General features: G+C 36.9%; 3 protein-coding genes and 1 pseudogene across 3 annotated transcripts; 3 read left to right on the top strand and 1 right to left on the bottom strand.

Moving 5' to 3' along the window:
* The first annotated feature begins 1966 nt into the window (after nucleotides 1-1966).
* On the top strand, nucleotides 1967-7259 carry LOC120118008 (annotated as a pseudogene).
* On the bottom strand, nucleotides 7095-9292 carry LOC120118009 (OVARIAN TUMOR DOMAIN-containing deubiquitinating enzyme 4-like). The gene is made up of 6 exons (XM_039138157.1): nucleotides 9165-9292; nucleotides 8506-8627; nucleotides 8244-8284; nucleotides 8063-8161; nucleotides 7808-7972; nucleotides 7095-7635 (listed from the first exon to the last, which is right to left on the bottom strand). Exons 1-6 carry the CDS (start codon nucleotides 9187-9189, stop codon nucleotides 7572-7574), a joined length of 516 nt encoding a protein of 171 aa, XP_038994088.1. The 5' UTR covers nucleotides 9190-9292; the 3' UTR covers nucleotides 7095-7571.
* An 11541-nt stretch (nucleotides 9293-20833) lies between these two features.
* LOC120118006 (AAA-ATPase At2g18193-like) lies at nucleotides 20834-21720 on the top strand. The gene has a single exon (XM_039138155.1). The coding sequence runs from the start codon at nucleotides 20994-20996 to the stop codon at nucleotides 21342-21344; it is 351 nt and encodes a 116-aa protein (XP_038994086.1). The 5' UTR covers nucleotides 20834-20993; the 3' UTR covers nucleotides 21345-21720.
* A 741-nt stretch (nucleotides 21721-22461) lies between these two features.
* Nucleotides 22462-24056, top strand: LOC120118007 (protein HYPER-SENSITIVITY-RELATED 4-like). The gene is made up of 2 exons (XM_039138156.1): nucleotides 22462-23442; nucleotides 23562-24056. The coding sequence occupies exons 1-2, from the start codon at nucleotides 22471-22473 to the stop codon at nucleotides 23949-23951; spliced, it is 1362 nt and encodes a 453-aa protein (XP_038994087.1). The 5' UTR covers nucleotides 22462-22470; the 3' UTR covers nucleotides 23952-24056.
* Nucleotides 24057-24433: the final 377 nt, after the last annotated feature.

Genomic DNA, 24433 nt, shown 5'->3' with positions numbered 1-24433 from the left:
TCTCAAGTAGTCAGCCCAGGATCAAAACGTGACGAGACTGTAGGTGTCAAAGCAGTCGAGCATAAGAAGGGACCCAATGCGATAGCAAAAGATAAAGTCGTCAAGCTGAGGGTGCAGAGTGAGCAAGTCCGCTCACAATATGTCAGGATGGAGGCGTGGTCTAAGTTGAGGCGTCTCCAGCATAAAGAGACACTTAAAGAGTACGTGAGTCGATTCAAAAGACTCATGCTCGAAGGCCCGAGTTTGACTGAAGAAGATGGATTCTTCACCTTCATGTTCGGATTGAAGTCGTGAGCAAATAAAGTGTTGGAACGAAGGGAAGTCAAGGAGTTGTCTAAAGCTTTGACAATCGCCGAGTCCATCAAAGAATTTGTAGTAAAAAAGAATAAGACTTCCAAAGCAAAGCCGAGAGTAGCGACAAGAAATTCTGTTATGAAGGCAAGTCAGAGGATGAGGAATGTTGTTCCTCGAGTTGCAATGAAAGTCCACTCAATAATGAACCAAATGACGAGTCTGGAGAAGATGTGTGCAGACTTGGCACAATTACAAGTGTCAAAGATGCTAAGCCGAGTGTAAGAGCCGAACAAACGATAGAGTGAAAACTTAAGATGCCAGAAGTTTTGCAAGATTACCGGAGGGGAGCCGAGTCATCCAAGATCGAGTTGTCCAGAGAAGAGGACGAACCCAGGATCGAAGAGGCGTTGAGAGTTGGCTAAATAAGGTTCATTTTTGCCAAGGCGAGTAGAAGCCAAGTGCAAGAAGAGTTTTTCGTGTCCAAGGAGTTTGTCGAGCATGTTCGTGCAGAGAACATGGCTTCAGAGACCATCTTAAGAGAAGGGTTGAAGCAGGGGCTTGCTGAGGATGTTCAAGTGAGGAACAATCCTTCAAAGACTAGTGGACAAGAGTCGAAGGGAGCCAAGACGTTGAGGGACAAGGCAACCACGGAGAAACTGCCCAATAACAAGTGGGTTTACAGGACGGTGACTACGGACAAATTGAAGTTGTGTTCAACTTCAGTTGGCTTGCTACAGTAACAAGAGCAGAAATGTTGATGCATTGATCGAGGTGTGAAGACAGATTAAAATCAGTCTTCAAGTGAGAGATTGTTGAAACTTGAAGTCAAAAAAAAGGAATAAGGGGGCACCGAATTCGGTGGACTTTGATGCATTTATTTATTTTATTGAAAATAATATTGACATAATTTCATTTTAGTCACTGCACACTTTAGGGTATTTATAAGATTAGTTCTTAAGCTTTAACTATAAATACCCTAACCCATTTAGCTTCAAAATCATCCCAAATAATTTCTTTCTCTCAATACTCGAGAGTTTTCTTGTGAGTAGTGGGTGTTTTATAAACACCTATAAATTTTCTCTCTAGTAAAAGATCTGCAGCTGTCCGAAGACGTAGGCATAATTGGCTGAACTCCGTTATCAATTTCAGGTATTATTTTTCCGCTTTTATTTCGCATTCTCACTAATCTGGTTATAGGAAATTTACTCGTACTCGTTTTATTTCCCAACATAAATGAGAAATTGAGTTTAAATTTATCAATTTGTTGAGTGGTTAAAAATATTTATATTATTTTATTTTATATTGGCGTAAATCTAAACATTTGTTCATATAATCAAACTTGCTCGGTTCTTAAAAGGTAAATCATATTTTATTTTATTCTTTAATTTAAGAAGATAATTATTAAAATAAAAAATAAAAAAATTAAGTTCTATCCGAATTCTAAATTTAAAATTATTAACAAGTCTTACGATTAGGGATGAATATAAGTTGGACCGAATTAAACTTTTAATTAATCTAAATCTGATTCATATTTAAGGAGACTATCCGATCTATCCATCTTAAGCGTCGCTATAGCAGCCATTTATGTATCTTAACTGACTCTCTAGTGACGAAAAACATGGAAATTGAAATAGTGTCGACAATGTACGGCTATTTATTTTGTTTCTTTTCTGAAGCAACTTTTTCCTTTTATTTTCGGTGAACTTTTTCTTATTCGTTTCTTCTGTGAGTGTTCCTTAGCTTCCTAAACATCGTCCCCACTGTTACCCTTTCCTTTCTCTTGTACGTACATTCCAACTCTCGTTTCGCTTGCCCTTTTTATCTGATTTTCTCTTTCTCTTGATCCGATGTTCACGGTAAGCTTTTTTCTTTCTTTTTTTTTTGCTTTAATGATGCTTGCATGAAATGGGTTGCTTGCATTTTGTCTATCTGATTCATAGACTGATTGTTCATTTTTTTTGTTTAATCAATTCTCTTTTTCGTTGGTTTGATGTAGGGCTTAATTTTTATGTATTTGACTCTGGTTTTAGTTGAGTATAGGCTGATTGGTTGTTGATAACTTGTGTTTTTATTTATTCTAACTTTATATTTATTACATCAGCTAATTAGTGGTGGAGGACCTCTTGAGATTTATATAGAGTAGTTGTTTTAGTTCGATAAAGGACTTTTTTTTTTTTACTTCAAGATATTAAACAAATGGAATTACGTGAAGGTTGATGAATTAAGTATATGTTGCTAAGAATTATATACATGAACCCACGTTCTGTTTTCAGTTTGATTCCTTTATTTTTAGTTTTCTTGGTAAAGTCTCTCTCTCTTCTTCATTTGCATTTGTAATTTCTGTTCAATCTCTTTCAACATATACTGTTTCTGAATTTTGTCCCCCCCCCCAATGGAGATATTTAATGTATGGTTTTCATGCACATGAAGCCATTTTGATTGATCGGAATTCGGATGTGAAATCGGTTATTTATTCAGAGTTCGAACAATGGTTCTTGGCTTAAGAACTAAGAAGAGAAAAGGCGACTCGTATCAGCTTCATTACATTGTATGTGTTAAGGAAATTAGTCCTTGGACACCATTGCAGTCTTTGCCATCGCCTCAATCTATATTGCTTCGATGGGAAAATGGTGATAAGAATTCCGGGTCCTTGGTTTATTGTAATGGGAATGGAAAAATCGAGTTCGGTGAGTCTTTCAGGCTTCCAGTAACTTTGTCTCTGGAATCATCTCATAAGAGCACCAACCGTGATGGTTTCCAGAAGAACTGTTTGGAGTTTTATTTATATGAGCCTCGAAAGGACAAAAATGCAAAGGGTCAACTTTTAGGATCTGCTGTTGTAAACCTTGCTGATTATGGGATTATCAGGGAAACTATAAGTGTTGCCACTCCTATTAACTTGAAGAAGAGTTCAAAGACCGGAATCCCAGAACAGCCTGTTCTTAATCTTAATATCCAACCCTTTGATAAAGGTAGCTCCAGCTCATCAACGAGAGGCAGCTTGCCAAAAGGATTGTCACTTGATAAGGATGGGAGTGACTCTGTTTCCGAATCGCTAAATGAAGAAGCCGAGATTGCCTCTTTAACTGATGATGATGATCTTTCGCCACATTCATCTCAGACTGTTTCTTCTCCTGTTTTTTATCCTTCTCGGGAGTCACATAATCAACATGACAAGGTATTTATGTTAATTGCTCTCCTTTTGGTATTTGTTTCCATTCACATTGAATTGTCTCTATAATGTCCTTGAATTAGAGGTTCTAAATTGAGTTGGCTTTAAGATATCTGAAATTGTCTTGGCAGACTCAAGGGTTCTTGAAGCATTGCCATAAGTAAAGTTTTCATGCGTATAAGAAACAATTATGCTTTGATAATCCTGTATTATGCTGTTGTTATTTGAAATTACTTTTACTGTCATATGCATCGTTCTGAATAATGCTGGCAATTAGGCCATACCCTGACCTGAAAATCACTAAGAGCAATAAGATGAGCAAAAATTATTGTTATTGTGGTTAATTTGTAGGTATGAATTACAATCCTTCTTTAACCTTTATAAGAGTCTATGTGTTAGCTTTGGACAGACACTGGTTTGAAGTTTGTATGTACGAGCATGATTCTATTATAGGGCTGTTGTAGTGTCCGGTTAATTTGATGACTGTCATCAACCTATCAAAGTATATATTTCTGAATGTTTAATTGCAAGTCACCATTGGCTACAGATTGGATCAGAACCAGTGAATGGCGGGATAGAAAGGCCTGGACTCGCTTTTCCTTCTGCTGGAACAGGTGCAAACTCAGGGGTAAGTACATTGGTTGAAGTATTCAAGCAATTGAATGGGAATACATCTCCTTCATCTTCTTTGCACTTGTCCTCCAATCCCAATAATCCTTTAACTCGTCCCACGGGTAAAGTTTCATCCTCAAAGGCCAGTGTTACCATTCCAGTAGATATGAACTCAGATAATGTAAAGGATGAAGACTTCCAAAGAAAGACAGAGGAGGCTAGAAAAGCCAGGAGACATGACCAAAGCCATGTAGACAGATATTTAAGTAGCAATTCACGTGTTCGTCACTGGGGGGAAAACGCTGAAAAGTCATCGTGGGAAGATGAGCTGGATAGCCAGATTTTGGGTCCCGAGGAATATTCTCTGCAGGACAGGTTAGGTTTTAGACCACCACAAGATTCTCCGAGAAAGGAAATCGCATTGAGGAGTAACACTTTTGCATCCAGTAGGGAAACAACTGAACTGAAAGGTGGTTTCCTTGCGAATAATAGACAAAAGCGTGTGACACCTGTTCAGTTACATGTTAACAAAGCTAAGAGCAATGGACCGTCAAAGATCCAGTTCATGGAGAAGGTGAAGGAGAACCCTATCCTTGATAAGACTTCTAATGGTACCACAACTGACATACTTGGTGAAAGGGAAGAAGTCACAAACAGCTTTTCTAACAGCAAAGTTGACACAGGAAACAATCATGGGCTGCTAAAGAAAAATCAGGTCAAGGAGAAGGCAAAGGAAAATGATATTTCTGAAAAGATTCGTAACAGTTATATAAGTGATACATGTAATGAAAGCAAAGAAAATGCAAAGAACTTTTCCAACAGCAAAGTTGAACTTTACTCCAAACTTGAAATGCTTGAAGAAGAATTAAGAGAAGCTGCAGTTCTCGAGGCTAGTCTTTATTCTGTTGTTGCAGAGCATGGAAGTTCTACAAACAAGGTTCATGCTCCAGCTAGACGACTTTCTAGATTCTATCTTCATGCTTGTAGAGCAAATACCAAAGATAAGAGGGCAAGTGCAGCAAGGGCTGCTATTTCAGGATTGATTTTGATCTCCAAAGCATGTGGAAATGATGTTCCAAGGTGTGCACTAACAGTTTCCGTAAATTTTTTCTTTTTAGAAAATGAATCTGGGAAATTTTATATTCTTCCTTTTCTTTTGTCAAAGATGTTAATTTGGTTTACATGCTGTACAAATAAAAATTAGTAATCTGTGGTGTAATGCTTCTCTCTTTTCCCTTTAACCTGATATTCATTCTTTACCATTTTAATAGGTTAACCTTCTGGTTATCAAATACAATTGTATTGAGAGCAACTGTAAGCCACACTATTAAGGACATGCAGCTATGTTCAGAAAATTCGGATGACTGGGTGGATCCTCAGGCATTTTTACTTGCATTGCAAAAGTTTGAAGCTTGGATCTTCTCCAGAATAATCGAATTTGTCTGGTGGCAGGTCAATCCTTTCTTTAAGCTCACATCATTATATCTTCTGAGGTCATACCTGACAATATTTCCCTCTATATACTTTCCAGACTTTGACTCCATATATGCAGTCTGCTGCTGCAAAGAGCTCAAGCTCAAGGAAAGCCTCAGGCCGAGGACATGGATTAGGTGATCAAGAGCAGGTGAACTTTTCAGTTGAGCTTTGGAAGAAGGCTTTTAAAGATGCCTGTGAAAGGCTTTGTCCACTTCGAGCATGTGGGCACGAGTGCGGCTGCTTAGCTGTGCTGGCTAAATTGGTATTATGATATGCTATACAGTTTGTTTTCACATATGCACAGTGACCGTGTCCTTGTTTCTTATGATTTTATTTATCTAATTGATAATGCTGTTGAAATGTAAACTTGATAGAAACATTTTCGACTGTTCCATTATTAGGTAGTGGAGCAATTGGTGAGTAGATTAGATGTTGCAATGTTCAATGCTATTCTTCGTGAATCAGCTGATGAAATGCCAATGGATCCCATCTCCGATCAAGCGATTCCAAGGTTCTTCCTATTCTGGCAGGAAAATCAAGCTTTGGGGTAGGTGTACAACTAAAAAATGCTGTGAGTAATGGAATTCTTTCTATGTAGCTACTTTAATACTTAATTGCCTCCTTGATGTTATGTCAACAGATAATAAAAGATTGAGATTAGGGTTTGAAATTGCCTTCAGTGAAGTTGCTTGAAAAATGACATGAGAACATAGACGTTTATTAAATTTCTAGCCTTGTGTTACCAGATTGGGAACTGGTCAAGATGGCTAACAGATCTGTTTGGTATTGATGACAATGAGAGTCCTGAAGATAGCAATGAAGTAGGCGACTGCAAAAATGCTGTATGTGACGGTTCCTTCAAGTCTTTATGCCTCCTAAATGCATTGAGTGATCACATGATGCTTCCATTCGAGATGCTTGTGGATAGGTCCACAAGGAAAGAGGTATAGTTCTGAAATTATTAAAACGTTAACTTTAATTTCCATAAGCAATAATATATATATATATATGTGTGTGTGTGTGTGTGTGTTCTATTATACCTTATCTTCCCTCCGAATTTTAATGCTGAAGGTATGCCCCAAGTTCAATGCCCCCCTGATCATCAGAGTTCTTAACAAGTTTGTACCCGACGAGTTCAACCCGAATCCAGTTTCACTGGCAGTTTTTGAAGCATTGGAGGAGGTTTTTCATAAAACAAGATACTTTTTTTTGTGTGTGCAACTTTTCAATGTCATTCATCACTCTGCAAAGTTACAAGTTTATGGCACTCAGTTTTCATTTTCCTAGATTGATCTTTTTCTTCTCATTCAGGACCTTTCCAAGGCCGGGGAAGATTCTGTTACAAACTTCCCATGTATGGCTACTCCTATAGTCTATTCGCTACCTTCCACGAATTCCCTAACAGACATTACAGGAAGTCAAGCCATGGAAAGGAGTCGGTCATTGGTGCTTAGAAAATCATACACTAGTGATGATGAGCTCAATGAATTGGATTCACCCATTACCTCAATCATGATCGAGAAACCCCGCGGCTCTCCCACTTCAAAAGAACCCAATTGGATGAGAACGGGAAAGGGAGGCCGGAAAGTTGTTAGATATGAGCTAATCCGAGAGATATGGAAGGATGGTGAGTAGCAATGTTTCTTTTCTCTCCCCCTGTACTCTCACCAAACATGTTTTTGTATATATATGCATGTTTTCATAGGCCGGTTTATTAAGCTTTTGAGTTTTGTTGGAGATGAGAAAAAATTAGTATTTTCCTTCAAATCATCCTACATATGTTACGGACTACTAATCCGTATCGCCTATTGGACGGTTGTTAGTAAAAGGGAAGAAGATTGCAAAGATACCTTAAAATCTTCTTCACATGTTATATGATATTTAAGGGTTCATTTGTAAGGTCATGGACCATTAATCTAAATCACATGGTCAAATTTACAAGAGACCATTTCATATAAGATTATTCAGGGTTCATAACTCCTGGCATCACCCATTTGACAGTGCAATTATCCACAAGTCATCTTTTCTTCCACCCGCCAAAGCCAGCAAGAAGACTACTATCAGTGTTCATTACCGTAGACCTGCCGAATACTGTTTCTTAAGAATTACTGCATAAACGAACTAAATTAAGCTTCGGGTTGAACCTATTTCTAATTTCAATGATTGGAGTATATGATCGTATGCTTCATTCATATTCAGGTACTAATGAAAGATGAAAAACCAGTATAAAGCAAGTGAAGCAAGATATCTTACAGTTTAGAAGAGGCGCTGCTTACTGGACTCATCAGTACATCATAGTGTCCATAACTGTGATACAGAACTCGGATGGGGTTCTCCTCACCGTATTCCTGACCGTACTCGGATATAATTTTGAGGGTACCAGAATTCTTATCCTTCATGTAAACTGTTATAGGGGCCCTGTGTGTGAAATATTTAAATGACAGATGAGAAAATTTTGATATATTGATAGCAAAAATGTTTCATTTGAGCAAGAAAGGAAAAACTCACTGTAGGACATGTGAGCACATGAGCAGCTCGGGTTCTCCTCCCCAAATATGAGGTTGCCGCATCTGCACGACATAGTTGTCGAAATCACCCTCGAGGAACCTGCAGAAAGTTTAAAGATTTACTTGTTTGTGGTGCCCCAGTAGTGGCAACAAAGATTTATTTGCAAAGAAAAAATGCTTACCATTCGGTGTCAGCCCGCCTCTTGATGAATTCATCAACAACCTATCATGAAATGTAATCTTTTATTGAGTGTAAATGCAAAAGTTAAAGCAGAAAGACATCTTCAGCTAACACAATGAAAACAGGTTGCATAAAAAACAAATGCAGCTAAATCGATCCGAGTTGCAGATAAATCAAATTCGGCAGTGAGTACAACTAAGAACCAAATGATGCTTCGATGTTAAATGGAAGAAGACACTGTGAAAAATAGAATAGAAATGTACTTTCGCTCTGAGTTCATCAGCAAGACCCTTCTGGCGGCTCTCAGTCGGAGACTGCTTCCCTGACCTCAGCCAAGCGCCGTGAATTACTGAGCGGAACAAACATCTCCCATCTCCGGGAATGTCTGCGTTAAAAATCATGCATAAGTTCGAACATAAAATGGATTTGGTACATATGGAATTTGAGAGAAACATAATCATTATAAGTTTCCCAGTCTAAACTCTAAACAATCTGTAAAACAATATCAAAAAATTGAACCAAATGAAATATATATATATATATATAGTTTTCTAGCATCCCAGAATTCGTTATATGCTAATCTTAATAACTGAAGCACGTGAACAAATTAATCAAATTTTTCAAAGATGGAAAACGAAGACCCTTTAGCTCTAATGTTTTCTATTCTGACAAAATCAACAAACGCAAAGCAATTTTTTTAAACACCTTGGCCGAATTCCATAATAATTGCAATAACGAGCAATGAAAAGGCAAGAAGAAAACACCATTATTAAATGCAAATCCAAAATTCAAAACAATCACAAACAAGTCACACCATCAAAGACAAAGTTAAAGAATATTACTTAAAAAAACGAATTCACCAAGAAAAGTATCCAAACACGTAATATACTAAATCGAGATCGAGGTCGAACTGGAGCGTTACCAATCCAATTTTCCTGTTTAGGCATTTTTATTCAAATTTGAAGGAAAAGAAAATTGCTCAAAATCAATGGATTGATGAGCACTTGGGATTTAGTGCAAGAAAAGAAGAGGAAGAAGTTTTACCGATGAATGAGAGAGGTGGAAAGTGATAAGAGCAAACCTTGAGAATATCTTTTAACGTTTATGGTTCCATTTCCATTATTATAGAATCCAATTCCATTTTCATGCTTCTTTTATACTTATTTTTCATGAATAATTCACACAAGCATAGGAGAGTCGTACGTGGCATTTTATTATTTGGCCACGTGGGTATCAAATTGCAAGTGCTTATAACCGTTAACAAGTGTGTTATTCCCGCTAAAATTTATAGCCGCCGTTCTTTTGGCTGCCTTGTCAGTGTTACTCCCTGTCTATATTAAATTGGCATAATACCAAAATTAGCTCTCAATATTTATTAAATTGATCATTTTGATTCTTTTTTTCTTTATTAAAGTATTTTGACCTATCAACATTACATTTTAGGGTAAAATGACCCCTAACTTTTGATCAAATAGTCATTTTGCCCTTTTTTTTGGAACACTTTAGTTCTCAACGTTTCATTTTAGGATAAAAAAACTTCTATTTTGGAGTATTAAACGTTTCTTAACTAACGGTTTCCACTCATATAGGGATTTTTTTGTCGCAAAATAAAACGTTAAAAGCCAAAATGATCTAAAAAAATAGAAACCAAAATAACTATTTATCCAAATGTTAGAAACTTTTTTATGACATTATGCATATTAAATTCTAGAGTAAACTAGAGTCAAGAAAATAAATTGAAAAGGAATGAAATTAAGGAAGATCAAATCTGGGTTTTAGAGGAAGGATTGGACACGTTAAATTAAGGGCTAAACCCTATATTTAAGATTTAGATTATAACATTATATATATATAGGGGTTCTTATCGAACGAGCCGATTGCGAGCTGGCAGTGCTCAATTCGTGCTCGTTAAAAAATTTTGCTGCTCGACTCGACTCGTTGCTCATTAAACTCGTTAAAATTGTGCACAACTCGTGCTCATTAAAAAAATTTACTACTCAACTTGATCTGTTTCTCGTTAAGCTTGATTCGTTGCTCGTTAAGCTCACTAAAAAAATTACCTTATTTTTTAACTAAAAAAAATTACTAATAATATTTTATTATTTATTAAAAAAATAATAGATTAGTTAACTTATTTTTTATTATTTATTAATAAATTAATAATTATTATTTAGATTTATTTTTTGAATGAAATAATTTTGATGTAATTACTAAAAATATATTTTTTTAAAATTAACGAGTTGTTTGAGAACTTATCGAGTCGAGTTAGACTTTTCTCGGCTCAGCTTACTAAGGTCTCGAATCGAGTTTGAGTTGAACGTTTACCGAGTTTTGACTGAATCTAGTTCGAACTGCTCAACTCGTTAAGTACCCCTATATATATTATAGTTAATTTTATATTAATTTTACATCTTATATTTTAATTATTTAGAGAGTATGAGTACACTTAAATAATGAGTCAAATATAATAATTAATTTAATTATATAAATTTTATGAATATTTTAAACTATAATTAATATAAAATTAAAATTAATTTAAGATTTAGTGGATTGATTCAACGATTTGACTCGCTCAACCTCCTTTCCAAGACTCATGTTTAATCTCTCTCAACCCAATCAAAATTTCTTTAAATATATATGTAACTAAAACCAAATGTATGATCGTATTAATTTTTATTAACTATCACGTCAAATCTTTCATCAAATGTTAGTAATAATTAATTTAATTTATCTACTTTAAATTAGTAAGTTATATTATTGACAAAATTAAAAAATCAATAATCAAAGATTAACAAAAAATGAGATTAAATTTAGTTAAACTTATAAATTTCGAATTAAGAATATCAAAACTTTTCAAATGTTCTATCAATTTAAAATCAAAATTAGATAGATGACTACGCAATATTAACCAAAATATTCTGTTAATTTAAGATTCAAACTGAGATAGATAACTAGAATTTCACTTGAAATCAAATTGTAATCTTATAATAAATAAAATAAATAATCAAATCCCGAAGCCTCCAAACAAACACACATGGCTTATCCTCCATCTCTCAAAATATCAGCTCAATCGTCCACATTTCTTGAACCATGTTTTCTGTAACACCCCCAACCCATACCCGACCCGGATATGAGTCAGAGATACTACATTGACTTTAAAACACAACTCTTAATAAATAATAGTAAAATATTTGTACTTGTATTAAGAAAATACAATAATATACATACTGTAATATAAGTTTACCAAAATATTCAGAGCATACACAACTTAACCCTTTAATTACATGCCAACTGCTATTTACATCACAAAATGACCTACTGATTAAGTTGCTTCTGATCTGATGGTTGCAGGAGTAATACTGTCAAGCTGCTTCACCTGTCTCGTCTAAATTCCTCGGATCCTACGTGTGAAACACTCACACGCTAAGTCATCGACTTAGTGAGGCATTAATAATAACAAGGCAATGTAATGTAATGAAAATGTCAGGATCATATGAGATGAGATGCAAACATGTACTTAATCAATGTAGTATACTTCATCAATATCCATACCTGTAAGCGTAGTACTGTAACATTCATTATTCTGTATTAATAAGTTTATTGGCCCATGATAGCATATTGAGAACCTAAGGTATTTGAGTAATGTGAGGTTGTGCACTATGCTGTCACCACAGCTCGTATAAATGCACCGAAGTGCCCCGTAGAATTGCACCGAAGTGCCCGTAGAATTATGTCCATAAGGACCACGTAGAATTCCTTAAGAATCATATACATATACTATGGATCAAGTATGTGTCTTCAAGACTTCACACAGGTTCCAAAGGATATACATATGTCCTAAAGAACCGAGTATACCCTCTACCTTGGCATGCCAACTATACCTATAGTTCTCATCTACATAACATGGGCTTATACATTTCCCGTAGTTCATATCGCGTAGTCATATTATTTCCATACCTTATCACATAGACATATCATTTACATACCTTTATCACATAGCTCATATAACTTTTTCTGCATATTCATGTCATGCAATACACATAATATAAATTCATGTCATGTATCATAATATGGAATGTGATCATATGTCAAAATATGGAATCTAGACTTATCACAAGTCTAGAACTGAATATAATACTATATTCATGCTATGCATATGCACTCACCTATACTTCTTTGCCTTTTCCTCGATCGATCCTACTTGTAGATTGTTCCCGAACTCGAGTAGGCTCGGTATCTACATAAACATAATTTTTAAGATGATCATCAGACGTCTATGTCTTGAAATTAAGCTTTAATAGCTTATTAATTTAAAGAATTTATAGCTTAGTCTTGCTTTCTTTTCTTTCTTCTTCTTTTTCTCATGGGGGAATCGGTTCCCCCCCTGGGGGTATCGATTCCCCTCAAGCAATCTGGAATTTCATATACGATGAGGGGGTATCGGTTCCCCCCTGGGGGTACCGATTCCCCTCTAGCATTCTAGAAATTCATTTCGTTGAGGGGGTATCGGTTCCCCTTGAATGGGTACCGATTCCCCTAACCCAGAAATCCTAATTTGAGCTCGGAAATCATCCCATTTCAGCTCAAACATACATATTTCAATCCCTTTACTACTCTTAGCTCTCATACACTTACTTAAACTGATTATTATCCATTAAATACCTCTAAAACCTAGAAATCTAATTCTCCATGTAGAATTTAAGAATCCAACCCAAATTCCAATATGTTCTAATTTGAATTCTAACACCTCATACTTCTTAGTTAGCTTCTTGACAAGTCAAAAATCTTATTCAAACTTCAAAAACTCATTCCTATCAAAATTTCATCTAAAAACTCATTTTCCAAATCATTCTCTAAATCACTTATCTTGTTGTTTTAATGTCATATAAGCTTTCCTTTAGCTTATATAACATCCAAGCTTTCATTTCCAATCTTAAAAATCAAAGAAACTACCAAGGTTCAGATTCTTACCTTTAATTGCAAGCCCACGTTTGGAGAAGGAAGAGAAGAAATAAGAAAGAAGGAATGAGAGTATTCTGGAACCTAATACTCCACGTGGGTTCTCATATATCCCATAACATATTTTTTTAAAATTTTCCTTACAAATGACCATTTGGTCCCTACCTCCATCTCATATTTACTAACCATAGTTTTTAAACTATATAATTATTCTACTTTAATCATCAAATGTTGAAACTTTGCAAATTAATCACTCACCCGACATGGAGGATGTTACAAATCTCTCCCCCTTAAGAAAATTCGTCCTCGAATTTTCATTGCACAAACAAATGTGGGTATTGATGTCGCATATCTTCTTCACGCTCCCATGTTGCTTCTTCTACTTTGTGATTTCTCCACAATACTTTGACCAAAGGAATAATCTTGTTCCTCAATTGCTTAACTTCATGTGCTAAAATTTGAATCGGTTCTTCCTCATAAGTCAAGTCAGGACGAACCTCAATCTCTTCTGGTGACACGATATGAGAAGGGTCAGATCTATATCTTCGAAGCATTGAAACGTGAAAAACATCATGTATCTTTTCCATCTCAGGTGGTAAAGCTAGCTGATATGCTACCGGTCCTACTCTCTTTACAATCTCATATGGTCCAATAAACCGAGGACTCAATTTTCCTTTTTGACCAAATCTCAACACTTTCTTCCATGGAGACACTTTTAAAAACACTTTATCTCCAACTTGAAATTAATTTCTTTCCTTTTAAGATCAGAATAGGACTTTTGCCGATCAGAGGCCACTTTGAGGTTATACTGAATTTCTCGAACTTTCTGTTCTACATCTTGAATTAAATCCGGACCAAGAACACTTCGGTCTTTGAGTTCATACCAATTTAATGGAGTACGACATTTTCTTCCATATAATGCTTCATAGGGGGCCATCTTTATACTAGACTGATAACTATTTTTGTAAGCGAACTCTGCCAGCGGTAAATACTTTTCCCATGATCCTTTAAATTCCATTACGCATGCTCTCAGCATATCTTCCAATATCTGAATAGTTCTCTCTGATTGCCCATCAGTCTGAGGATGAAAAGCCGTACTAAAGTTTAAACGAGTCCCCAACGCTCCATTCAAAGATTTCCAGAATCTAGAAGTGAATCGAGGGTCCCGATCAGAGACTATGGAAACAGGTACTCCATGCAATCTAATAACTTCTCTAATATACAGCTCTGCATACTTTTCCATAGAGAAATCCGTTCTAACAGGGAGGAAATGCGCTGACTTAGTTAATCGATCAACAATTACCCAGATTGATTCTCTTTTGTTCGGAGTCAAGGGTAACCCCGAAACAAAATCCATCGTAACATTTTCCCATTTCCATTGAGGAATGAACAGCGGTTGCAATAATCCTGATGGAACTTGATGCTCGGCTTTGACTTGTTGACATATCAAACACTTAGACACAAATTCGGTGATGCTTCGCTTCATCCCTGACCACCAAAATCGATCCTTCAAATCCATATACATCTTGGTTCCACCCGGGTGCATCGTTAACGGACTGCAATGAGCCTCTGTTAATATTTCTTTCTTCAAGTCGTCATTGTCGGGTATTACAATTCTTCCTTTACAATATAGATTTCCATCTGACTTAATCTCAAAGTCTTTAATCTCTTTGTTCTTTACTTGCTCAATTCTTTTCAAACACATTTCATCTTTACCTTGCAATTCTCCTATTCGTTCCAACCATGCTGGTTTAAGGGTTAATTCTGCACAAAGACCACCGTCTCCCGATAAAGATAATCTTGCATCTATAGCTCGTAAAGCTGCAAACGTCTTTCTACTCAGAGCATCTGCTACCACATTAGCCTTTCCGGGATGATAGTCAATTATCACATCATAATCCTTTAAGAACTCTACCCATCTACGTTGCCTCAAATTCAATTCTTTTTGAGTCATCAGGTACTTCAGGCTCTTATGATCCGTATATAAGTAACAACGCTCCCCATAAAGATAATGACGCCAAATCCTGAGAGCGAATACTACAGCAGCCATTTCTAAATCATGAGTGGGGTAATTCCTTTCATGTGGTTTCAACTATCTCGATACATACGCTTCTACTTTTCCTTCTTGCATTAATACACACCCCAACCCGTTATGGGATGCGTCACTGTATACTACAAAATTCCTGCCAGATTCCGGTTGAACCAATATCGGAGTTTCCGTCAGAATTCTCTTTAAAGCTTCGAAACTTTCTTGACATTCAGAAGTCCAAACAAATGGTACGTTCTTTCTCATTAGCTTTGTTAGAGGCAGCACAATCATCGAAAATTTTTTAACGAATCTTCGATAGTAACCGGCAAGTCCCAGAAAACTCCGAACTTCAGACACATTCTTAGGAACTTCCCAATCCATTATAGCTTTAACTTTCTGAGGGTCTACTCTAATCCCAACTGCCGAGATCACATGCCCCAGGAAAATTACTTCCTTTAACCAGAACTCACATTTGGACAATTTGGCATACAACTTTTTATCTTTTAAAATTTGCAAGACGATCCTCAGATGTGTGCTATGCTCTTCATGGGATTTCGAGTACACCAGTATGTCATCAATAAAGACAACAACAAACTGGTCCAAGTAGGGCTGAAAAATCCTGTTCATAAGATCCATGAAAGCAGCAGGTGCATTCGTTACTCCGAATGGCATTACGATGAATTCATAATGACCATATCTCGTTCTGAAAGCTGTCTTCGGAATATCTTTCTCCTGGATCTTCAATTGATGATAACCCGAACGTAGATCGATCTTCGAAAATACCGAAGCTCCTTTTAGTTGATCAAACAAGTCATCAATGCGCGGAAGGGGATACTTGTTCTTGATGGTCACCTTATTGAGCTGTCGATAGTCAATGCAAAGACGCATTGATCCATCCTTCTTTTTAACAAATAACACCGGAGCTCCCCAAGGCGATACACTTGGTTGGATAAATCCCTTCTCTAGCAATTCTTGTAATTGATTCTTTAACTCTTGCAGTTCTTTCGGAGCCATTCGATAAGGTGCCATTGCAATCGGAGCTGTTCCCGGCATTATTTCAATTTGGAATTCTACCTCTCTATCCGGAGGTAATCCTGGCAATTCAGCAGGAAAAACATCAGGGAACTCTCGAACTATTGGAATTTCCTCTAACCTTTTCTCTTGAGCTCTTGAATCAATCACATTTGCAAGAAAACCCTGACATCCTTGTAGCAATAATTTCTTGGCAGACATCACTGATATTACATTTGCTAAAGGATTAAACTTTTCACTGCTCACACTTATCTCTATTCCGTCTGGACTTTTCAGAGTTACCTTTTTTCAATCTGCAACTAACATCTCCATAATACCGGAACAACCAATCCATTCCCAGAATCACTTCAAACTCGTCAAAGGGTAATTCCATCAGATTAGCAGGGAATTCAATTCCCTGAATCTTTATGGGATACCCCTTACAAACTTTATTCACCCGGGCACTATTGCCTAACGGAGTTGTTACTATAATCTCATTACTCGTAGCTTCTAAGGGAATCCCCAACTCCTTTACTAACTCACTTGTAATATAAGAATAATTAGAACCCCGGATCAATCAGTACCAATACTAATTTATCATACAACTGAAAAGTACCTGCTATAATATCAGGGTCATCACGGTCTTCACTTGTCTTTAGGTTGTACACTCGAGCAGTGGATCGAACTTCAGGTTGAGCAGAGAATTCAGACGGGTTCCTTCCTCTGCCTCTTCCTCGTCCTCTTTGTGAGAAAGAACCAGCTCTTCCAGATGGTGCCGGCTCACCAACAATCAAGGGACAATCCCGGACAAAATGTCCGGCATCTCCGCATCGAAAACAAGTCCCAGCTGCCATAAGACAATCCCCATAATGGTTTTTCCCGCAGTGCTCACACTGTTTCCTTTGACCCGGAGTAGATCTCCCAGCACCGGATTCCACTGACTGCGTCTGTCTAGTTCTTGCCTGACTTGCTCCCCTAGCAGACGATACAACTGATTCTGATCTAGTTTGTGATCGAAATCCCGAGTCTCTTCCCCTTTTTGTTGGTGTTGAACCAGAATAAGTAGTCGTCCTCTTTGATGTCTGAACCCTTGAGTCCCCAAATCTTTCATTCTGAGCCCTTTCAAGAGCTTTTGCACGATTGATCACCTCCTGGAACGAGGACAAGTTTAATACTATCAACATTTCTTTAAGTCTAGGGCGCAAGCCCTCCACGAACCATTCACAAGCATCTTTCTCAGTAGGCACAAGCTCAGCTGCAAACCTGCTCAGCTTATTAAATTCACATTCGTACTCATATACAGAGCGGCTCATCTGCTTCAAACTCATAAATTCCTGCTTCATTTGGCGGATAAACTGATCTCCAATATACTTGTTTTTAAATTCTTTTAAAAACAAAGACCAAGTCAAATGGTCGGTTGACATTCTCATGGCGACATTCGTCCACCATATCCTCGCCTGACCCCTCAATAAAGATACAACTCCATCTAATTTCTCCACTTCGGAACAGTGGAGACCATCTAGCATGATTTTCAAATCATTCAACCAAAGATCCGCTGACACCGGACCTTCCTCAGCTTCTCCCTTAAATTCGGGAGCTCCTAAACTTCTCAACTCTTTTGCTACATTAATTCGTGGAGTTAGTGGAACAGGAGGTTGAAGACGCGTCAGAATAGCGTCTAACGTTCTGAAGAACGTATCTTGATCTTGCATAGGCACTCCTTGAGATGCCTGTTCTTCACCTTGCCTGGCCAGGGCAGGTGAATTACTGCTTTCAGCATGCCTATCTTCTCCCGCTTCACTTCGGGAGCTATTATGTCCGGACATCTAATAAGAATAACCACATTATTCTATTAGCAAAACAACATACTCATACTATACCAGATCAGAAGTTCTCGCTATTAGTTGGCATATATTCCATTTAAAGACTCCATAGACTCTGGTTTATGCCTAGAATCGGCTAAACCATAGCTCTGATACCATTAAATGTAACACTCCCAACCCATACCCGACCCGGATATGAGTCAGAGATACTACATTGACTTTAAAACACAACTCTTAATAAATAATAGTAAAATATTTGTACTTGTATTAAGAAAATACAATAATATACATACTGTAATATAAGTTTACCAAAATATTCAGAGCATACACAACTTAACCCTTTAATTACATGCCAACTGCTATTTACATCACAAAATGACCTACTGATTAAGTTGCTTCTGATCTGATGGTTGCAGGAGTAATACTGTCAAGCTGCTTCACCTGTCTCGTCTAAATTCCTCGGATCCTACGTGTGAAACACTCACACGCTAAGTCATCGACTTAGTGAGGCATTAATAATAACAAGGCAATGTAATGTAATGAAAATGTCAGGATCATATGAGATGAGATGCAAACATGTACTTAATCAATGTAGTATACTTCATCAATATCCATACCTGTAAGCGTAGTACTGTAACATTCATTATTCTGTATTAATAAGTTTATTGGCCCATGATAGCATATTGAGAACCTAAGGTATTTGAGTAATGTGAGGTTGTGCACTATGCTGTCACCACAGCTCGTATAAATGCACCGAAGTGCCCCGTAGAATTGCACCGAAGTGCCCGTAGAATTATGTCCATAAGGACCACGTAGAATTCCTTAAGAATCATATACATATACTATGGATCAAGTATGTGTCTTTCAAGACTTCACACAGGTTCCAAAGGATATACATATGTCCTAAAGAACCGAGTATACCCTCTACCCTTGGCATGCCAACTATACCTATAGTTCTCATCTACATAACATGGGCTTATACATTTCCCGTAGTTCATATCGCGTAGTCATATTATTTCCATACCTTTATCACATAGACATATCATTTACATACCTTTATCACATAGCTCATATAACTTTTTCTGCATATTCATGTCATGCAATACACTAATATAAATTCATGTCATGTATCATAATATGGAATGTGATCATATGTCAAATATGGAATCTAGACTTATCACAAGTCTAGAACTGAATATAATACTATATTCATGCTATGCATATGCACTCACCTATACTTCTTGCCTTTTCCTCGATCGATCCTACTTGTAGATTGTTCCCAAACTCGAGTAGGCTCGGTATCTACATAAACATAATTTTTAAGATGATCATCAGACGTCTATGTCTTGAAATTAAGCTTTAATAGCTTACTAATTTAAAGAATTTATAGCTTAGTCTTGCTTTCTTTTCTTTCTTCTTTTTTTCTCATGGGGGAATCGGTTCCCCCCTGGGGGTATCGATTCCCCTCAAGCAATCTGGAATTTCATATACGATGAGGGGGTATCGGTTCCCCCCTGGGGGTACCGATTCCCCTCTAGCATTCTGGAAATTCATTTCGTTGAGGGGGTATCGGTTCCCCTTGAATGGGTACCGATTCCCCTAACCCAGAAATCCTAATTTGAGCTCGGAAATCATCCCATTTCAGCTCAAACATACATATTTCAATCCCTTTACTACTCTTAGCTCTCATACACTTACTTAAACTGATTATTATCCATTAAATACCTCTAAAACCTAGAAATCTAATTCTCCATGTAGAATTTAAGAATCCAACCCAAATTCCAATATGTTCTAATTTGAATTCTAACACCTCATACTTCTTAGTTAGCTTCTTGACAAGTCAAAAATCTTATTCAAACTTCAAAAACTCATTCCTATCAAAATTTCATCTAAAAACTCATTTTCCAAATCATTCTCTAAATCACTTATCTTGTTGTTTTAATGTCATATAAGCTTTCCTTTAGCTTATAACATCCAAGCTTTCATTTCCAATCTTAAAAATCAAAGAAACTACCAAGGTTCAGATTCTTACCTTTAATTGCAAGCCCACGTTTGGAGAAGGAAGAGAAGAAATAAGAAAGAAGGAATGAGAGTATTCTGGAACCTAATACTCCACGTGGGTTCTCATATATCCCCATAACATATTTTTTTTTATTAAAATTTTCCTTACAAATGACCATTTGGTCCCTACCTCCATCTCATATTTACTAACCATACTTTTTAAACTATATAATTATTCTACTTTAATCATCAAATGTTGAAACTTTGCAAATTAATCACTCACCCGACATGGAGGATGTTACATTTTCCGTCAAGAACATCCCTTCAACATCATCGGTCCTCTCGACATACACTGCATTCACGGCATCAGCCATGTTGGTTCGGAGCGGGTTAGCGAGGTTCAATTCATAGTCGGTTAGCTTATCCCTGAACATTGCCGAAATTTGTTTCTGTTGAAACTCGGAAACCTTTTCTCGAATCCGTATTCCCAAGTGACTTTACTCATCAACGAGTACGAAGGGTTCAGCATCAATGAACTGTATGAAGCTTCCGATACCTACTTACAGACGAAAATCTCGGCCTCGATGGAGAGGGTAAGGCTTTCAAGGTTTCGAGAGACGATAAGGTAACCAGAGATGAACGGAGGCTAGCATATCGTCTTAAAAGTTCAAATTTTCATATACTTTAGATATATTTTTTATGTTTTCTGTTGAAAAATTATTTTCACCTCTTAAAATTTTATAAATTTCCTGCGTACAAAGGTAATATGACCATACACAAAGGTCGGAAGGTTCTTGACGTATATGAAGGAATCGAACTTAATGGGAGATGATATGTGTGAGACGAAGGAAAATGATCATCAAGGGAAGCCCGGAAGGAATAGAGGAAATGAAATAGAGTACTTGAGCTTCGTTTCAATAATAAATGCATGGAAATGGTGACAAGGTCTTACTTGCCTTATGTAATGGTGAGATCCAGAGCTATTAAAGAAGAAAACAAAGTGGTGAAACTCTTTTCACTTAAGAACTTCATTTGTGACGGACAGGGAGTGTGGGGATCGACCAATATTGACCATCCCGCGACTTTCGATAAACTGGCTATGGATCTGGCGGTGAAGAAAGAGTTGATCAACGACTTGGACCGATTTGTTCGACGAAGGGATTTCTACAGAAGAGTGGGGAAAGCATGGAAACGTGGGTACTTGCTCTTTGGTCCTCCTGGAACAGGCAAGTCTAGTTTGATTGCTGCCATGGCTAACTACCTAAAATTCGACGTTTAAGACCCCGAACTTACAGGCATTCGGAGCAAATCGCAGCTTCGAGGGTTGCTGGTTTCGACTCGAAATTGATCAATGGTTGTGATTGAGGATATTGATTGCAGCATTGAGCTTCAGAATCGACAAGTCAAGAGATTTGAGCTTGGGGAATGTGATGCATTTGAGCAGGATACTAACGAAAAGTACAACATTCTTATTAATATGTTAAGTACATTGTAATCTTACATTACTGTACAACAACTACTACAAATTATCTTCATGACAGGGGTTGCTTAATTTCATCGACGGGCTATGGTCGAGCTGCGGAGATGAGAGGATAATAGTGTTCACAACCAGTCATAAAGACAAGCTCGACCCTGCTTTGCTAGGGCCGGGTCGAATGGACATGCATATTCACTTGACCCTGCTCATGGGAAGTATTAAACATAAGAACTTCTATTTGGTTTCAGCAGAGCAATAATTATCTTCAATCTTTATTTTCTTTATAAAATGGAAAATGATTAATTTAACTATTTAACATAATGATATTTAAAGTGTTCAGAGTTTTCTTAAAAAAATAATATAATGTGTAAATTTCTTTTACACTTAATATGACCCTTCAACCAAAGAAGGAAAAAAACTTAAAAATTTATTTAAAAAATATATTTTACATGTTTTTATGAAATTTGAGAATCTAATTAATTTTATAAAAAATACATGATATAAACGAATATGTTTATATATATATATATATATATATATATATATATATATATATATATATATATATAAAATACTTGCAGGAAAGGAAGGCTATAGGCAGATATATTTGTCATTGACTTACCAAATAAAAACAATACACTTAATTGTGTGAACAGATCAAACCAATTAATTTAGAGTTGTTGGGCAGATTTATTACTTATTTGGCCATATTTTTCCTAAAAGGCAAAAAAAACAAAGCCAGCTCAAGTCTTACAGAACTTGCCACAGAAGATTGCTTAACCAATGTGCTTGAGAAGCTTGCAACACAAGGAATCTCCCATGTATAAAAAGCCAATGATATTTGATGATGCCTAGCAATTACGGTTGAAAATCATAACCTTTTCTGCATATCAAATTATCAATTTAATCACCCCCCAAAATTCTCAAGATGTTCTCTGTCAAAAACATCCCTTCAACAACATCAGTCCTCTCCACATACACTGCATTCACCGCATCTGCCATGCTGGTCCGAAGTGTAGTTAGCGAGGTTCAAGCCATAGCCACTCAGCTAATCCCAGAAAAACTCCGAAACATAGTTCTGTCAAAACTCGGAAGCCTTTTCTCAAACCCTTCTTCCCAGATGACTCTCCTCATCAATGAATATGAAGGGTACTGCATCAATGAACTGTATGAAGCTTCCATGACCTACTTACAGACGAAAATCGTATCATCGATGGAGAGGCTTAAGGTTTCCAAGGCTCCGAGAGACAATAAGGTAACTGTAACCATCCACAAAGGCGAAAAGGTTCTCGACACGTATGAAGGAATCCAACTCAAATGGGAAATGTGTTGTGTTGAGACAAAGGAAATTAATCATCAAGGAAATCTTGAAAATAGAGTGCTTGAGCTCCGCTTTCATAACAAATGCATGGAAAAGGTAATAAATTCTTACTTGCCATATGTAATTGAGATGTCCAAATCCATCAAAGAAGAAAAGAAGGTTTTGAAACTCCTTTCACTCGGAAACTTTGGTGGAGACAGCGATGGAACATGGGGATCGACCAATCTCGACCATCCGGCAACTTTCGATAAACTGGCAATGGATCCCGCGATCAAGAAAGTGTTAATCGACGACTTGGACAGATTTGTTCGAAGAAAGGATTACTACAAAAGAGTAGGAAAAGCATGGAAACGTGGGTACTTACTGTATGGTCCACCCGGGACAGGCAAGTCAAGCTTGATTGCTGCCATGGCCAACTACCTAAAATTTGATGTCTACGACCTTGAACTCGCGAGCATTTACCACAACTCGGATCTCCGAAGGTTGCTGGTTTCGACCAAAAATCGATCAATGATTGTGATTGAGGATATCGATTGCGGCATTAACCTCCAGAATAGACAGATGAGAGTTTCGAGCAGGGTACTAACAACAGGGTAAGTGAAACCATAGGAAATTATCATGATTTATTTTATCACATAATAAGGCTATACAAGTTCCATAAATTTCTAAACTGTTGCTAATATATATCTTCATGACAGTTAACTTTATCAGGGTTGCTTAATTTCATCGACGGGATATGGTCAAGCTGCGGAGACGAGAGAATAATAGTGTTTACAACCAATCACAAAGACAGGCTCGACCCGGCTTTGCTAAGGCCGGGCCGAATGGACATGCATATCCACATGTCCTACTGCACCCCTGGTGGATTCAGGGTCCTTGCTTCTAATTATCTACGCATCACTCATCATAATCTGTTCTATGAAATAGACGAATTGATGGTGGAAGTGGACGTAACTCCTGCAGAAGTTGCAGAAGAGCTTATGAAGAATGAAGACACTGATATTGCCCTCGAAGGACTCATCAAGTCCCTTCAGGACAAGAAATTGAGATCTGAAGATCGTGACTCCGATCGCAGGAAACAGATATAGAAGAGGGACACGGAATCGATGCATGTGAGAATGAAGTTGGGAATAAGAGAAAATCCAAAGAAAGAATTGGTGAAATTGATAAATCGGTAAGATAAAAAGAAGCCAAGAAGCATAAAGAATAAGTATGGGACAAGAATGATGATGGCCAACAATGATTTGTTCTGAAGAGCAAATTCATACATCATATCAGAACTGTTCTTTTTTATCAAACAAAAAACATGAAAGCAAATCCATGTAGCATATCTGAACTGTTCTTTTTTAATCAAAAACAAAAGATTTACTTACATCTTGAAAGACTGCTCAATTCACTCCCACTGCATTTCAGAATTGAAGAGAGCAAAATAACCCAAAAAAGATGCAGCATTTATTAATTTTTAAAATAATAGTTAAATTTTACACTTAGAGGTTTAATGTTTAATGCATCTGCTCATGATAACTATATAAAAAGGTGAAAAGATTTTTGACCTATATAAAGGAATCGA

The sequence above is a fragment of the Hibiscus syriacus genome, unplaced genomic scaffold (genome assembly GCF_006381635.1).
Source record: "Hibiscus syriacus cultivar Baekdansim isolate YM2019G1 unplaced genomic scaffold, ASM638163v2 tig00110325_pilon, whole genome shotgun sequence".
NCBI lineage: Eukaryota > Viridiplantae > Streptophyta > Magnoliopsida > Malvales > Malvaceae > Hibiscus > Hibiscus syriacus.
This window is presented reverse-complemented; position numbering and strand designations above follow the sequence as displayed.

Excerpts from the sequence above, each read along its gene's own strand:
- LOC120118009 (XM_039138157.1), bottom strand. The coding sequence starts at position 9,189 with ATGCCTAAACAGGAAAATTGGATTG. Across the intron at positions 8,162-8,243 it reads AGGCGGGCTGACACCGAATG|GTTCCTCGAGGGTGATTTCG; the intron begins GTAAGCATTTTT and ends AACTTTCTGCAG. Across the intron at positions 7,636-7,807 it reads AGCAGCGCCTCTTCTAAACT|GTCTACGGTAATGAACACTG; the intron begins GTAAGATATCTT and ends AGTATTCGGCAG.
- LOC120118006 (XM_039138155.1), top strand. The coding sequence starts at position 20,994 with ATGGAAATGGTGACAAGGTCTTACTTGCCTTATGTAATGGTGAGATCC.
- LOC120118007 (XM_039138156.1), top strand. The coding sequence starts at position 22,471 with ATGTTCTCTGTCAAAAACATCCCTTCAACAACATCAGTCCTCTCCACA. Across the intron at positions 23,443-23,561 it reads AGATGAGAGTTTCGAGCAGG|TTAACTTTATCAGGGTTGCT; the intron begins GTACTAACAACA and ends TCTTCATGACAG.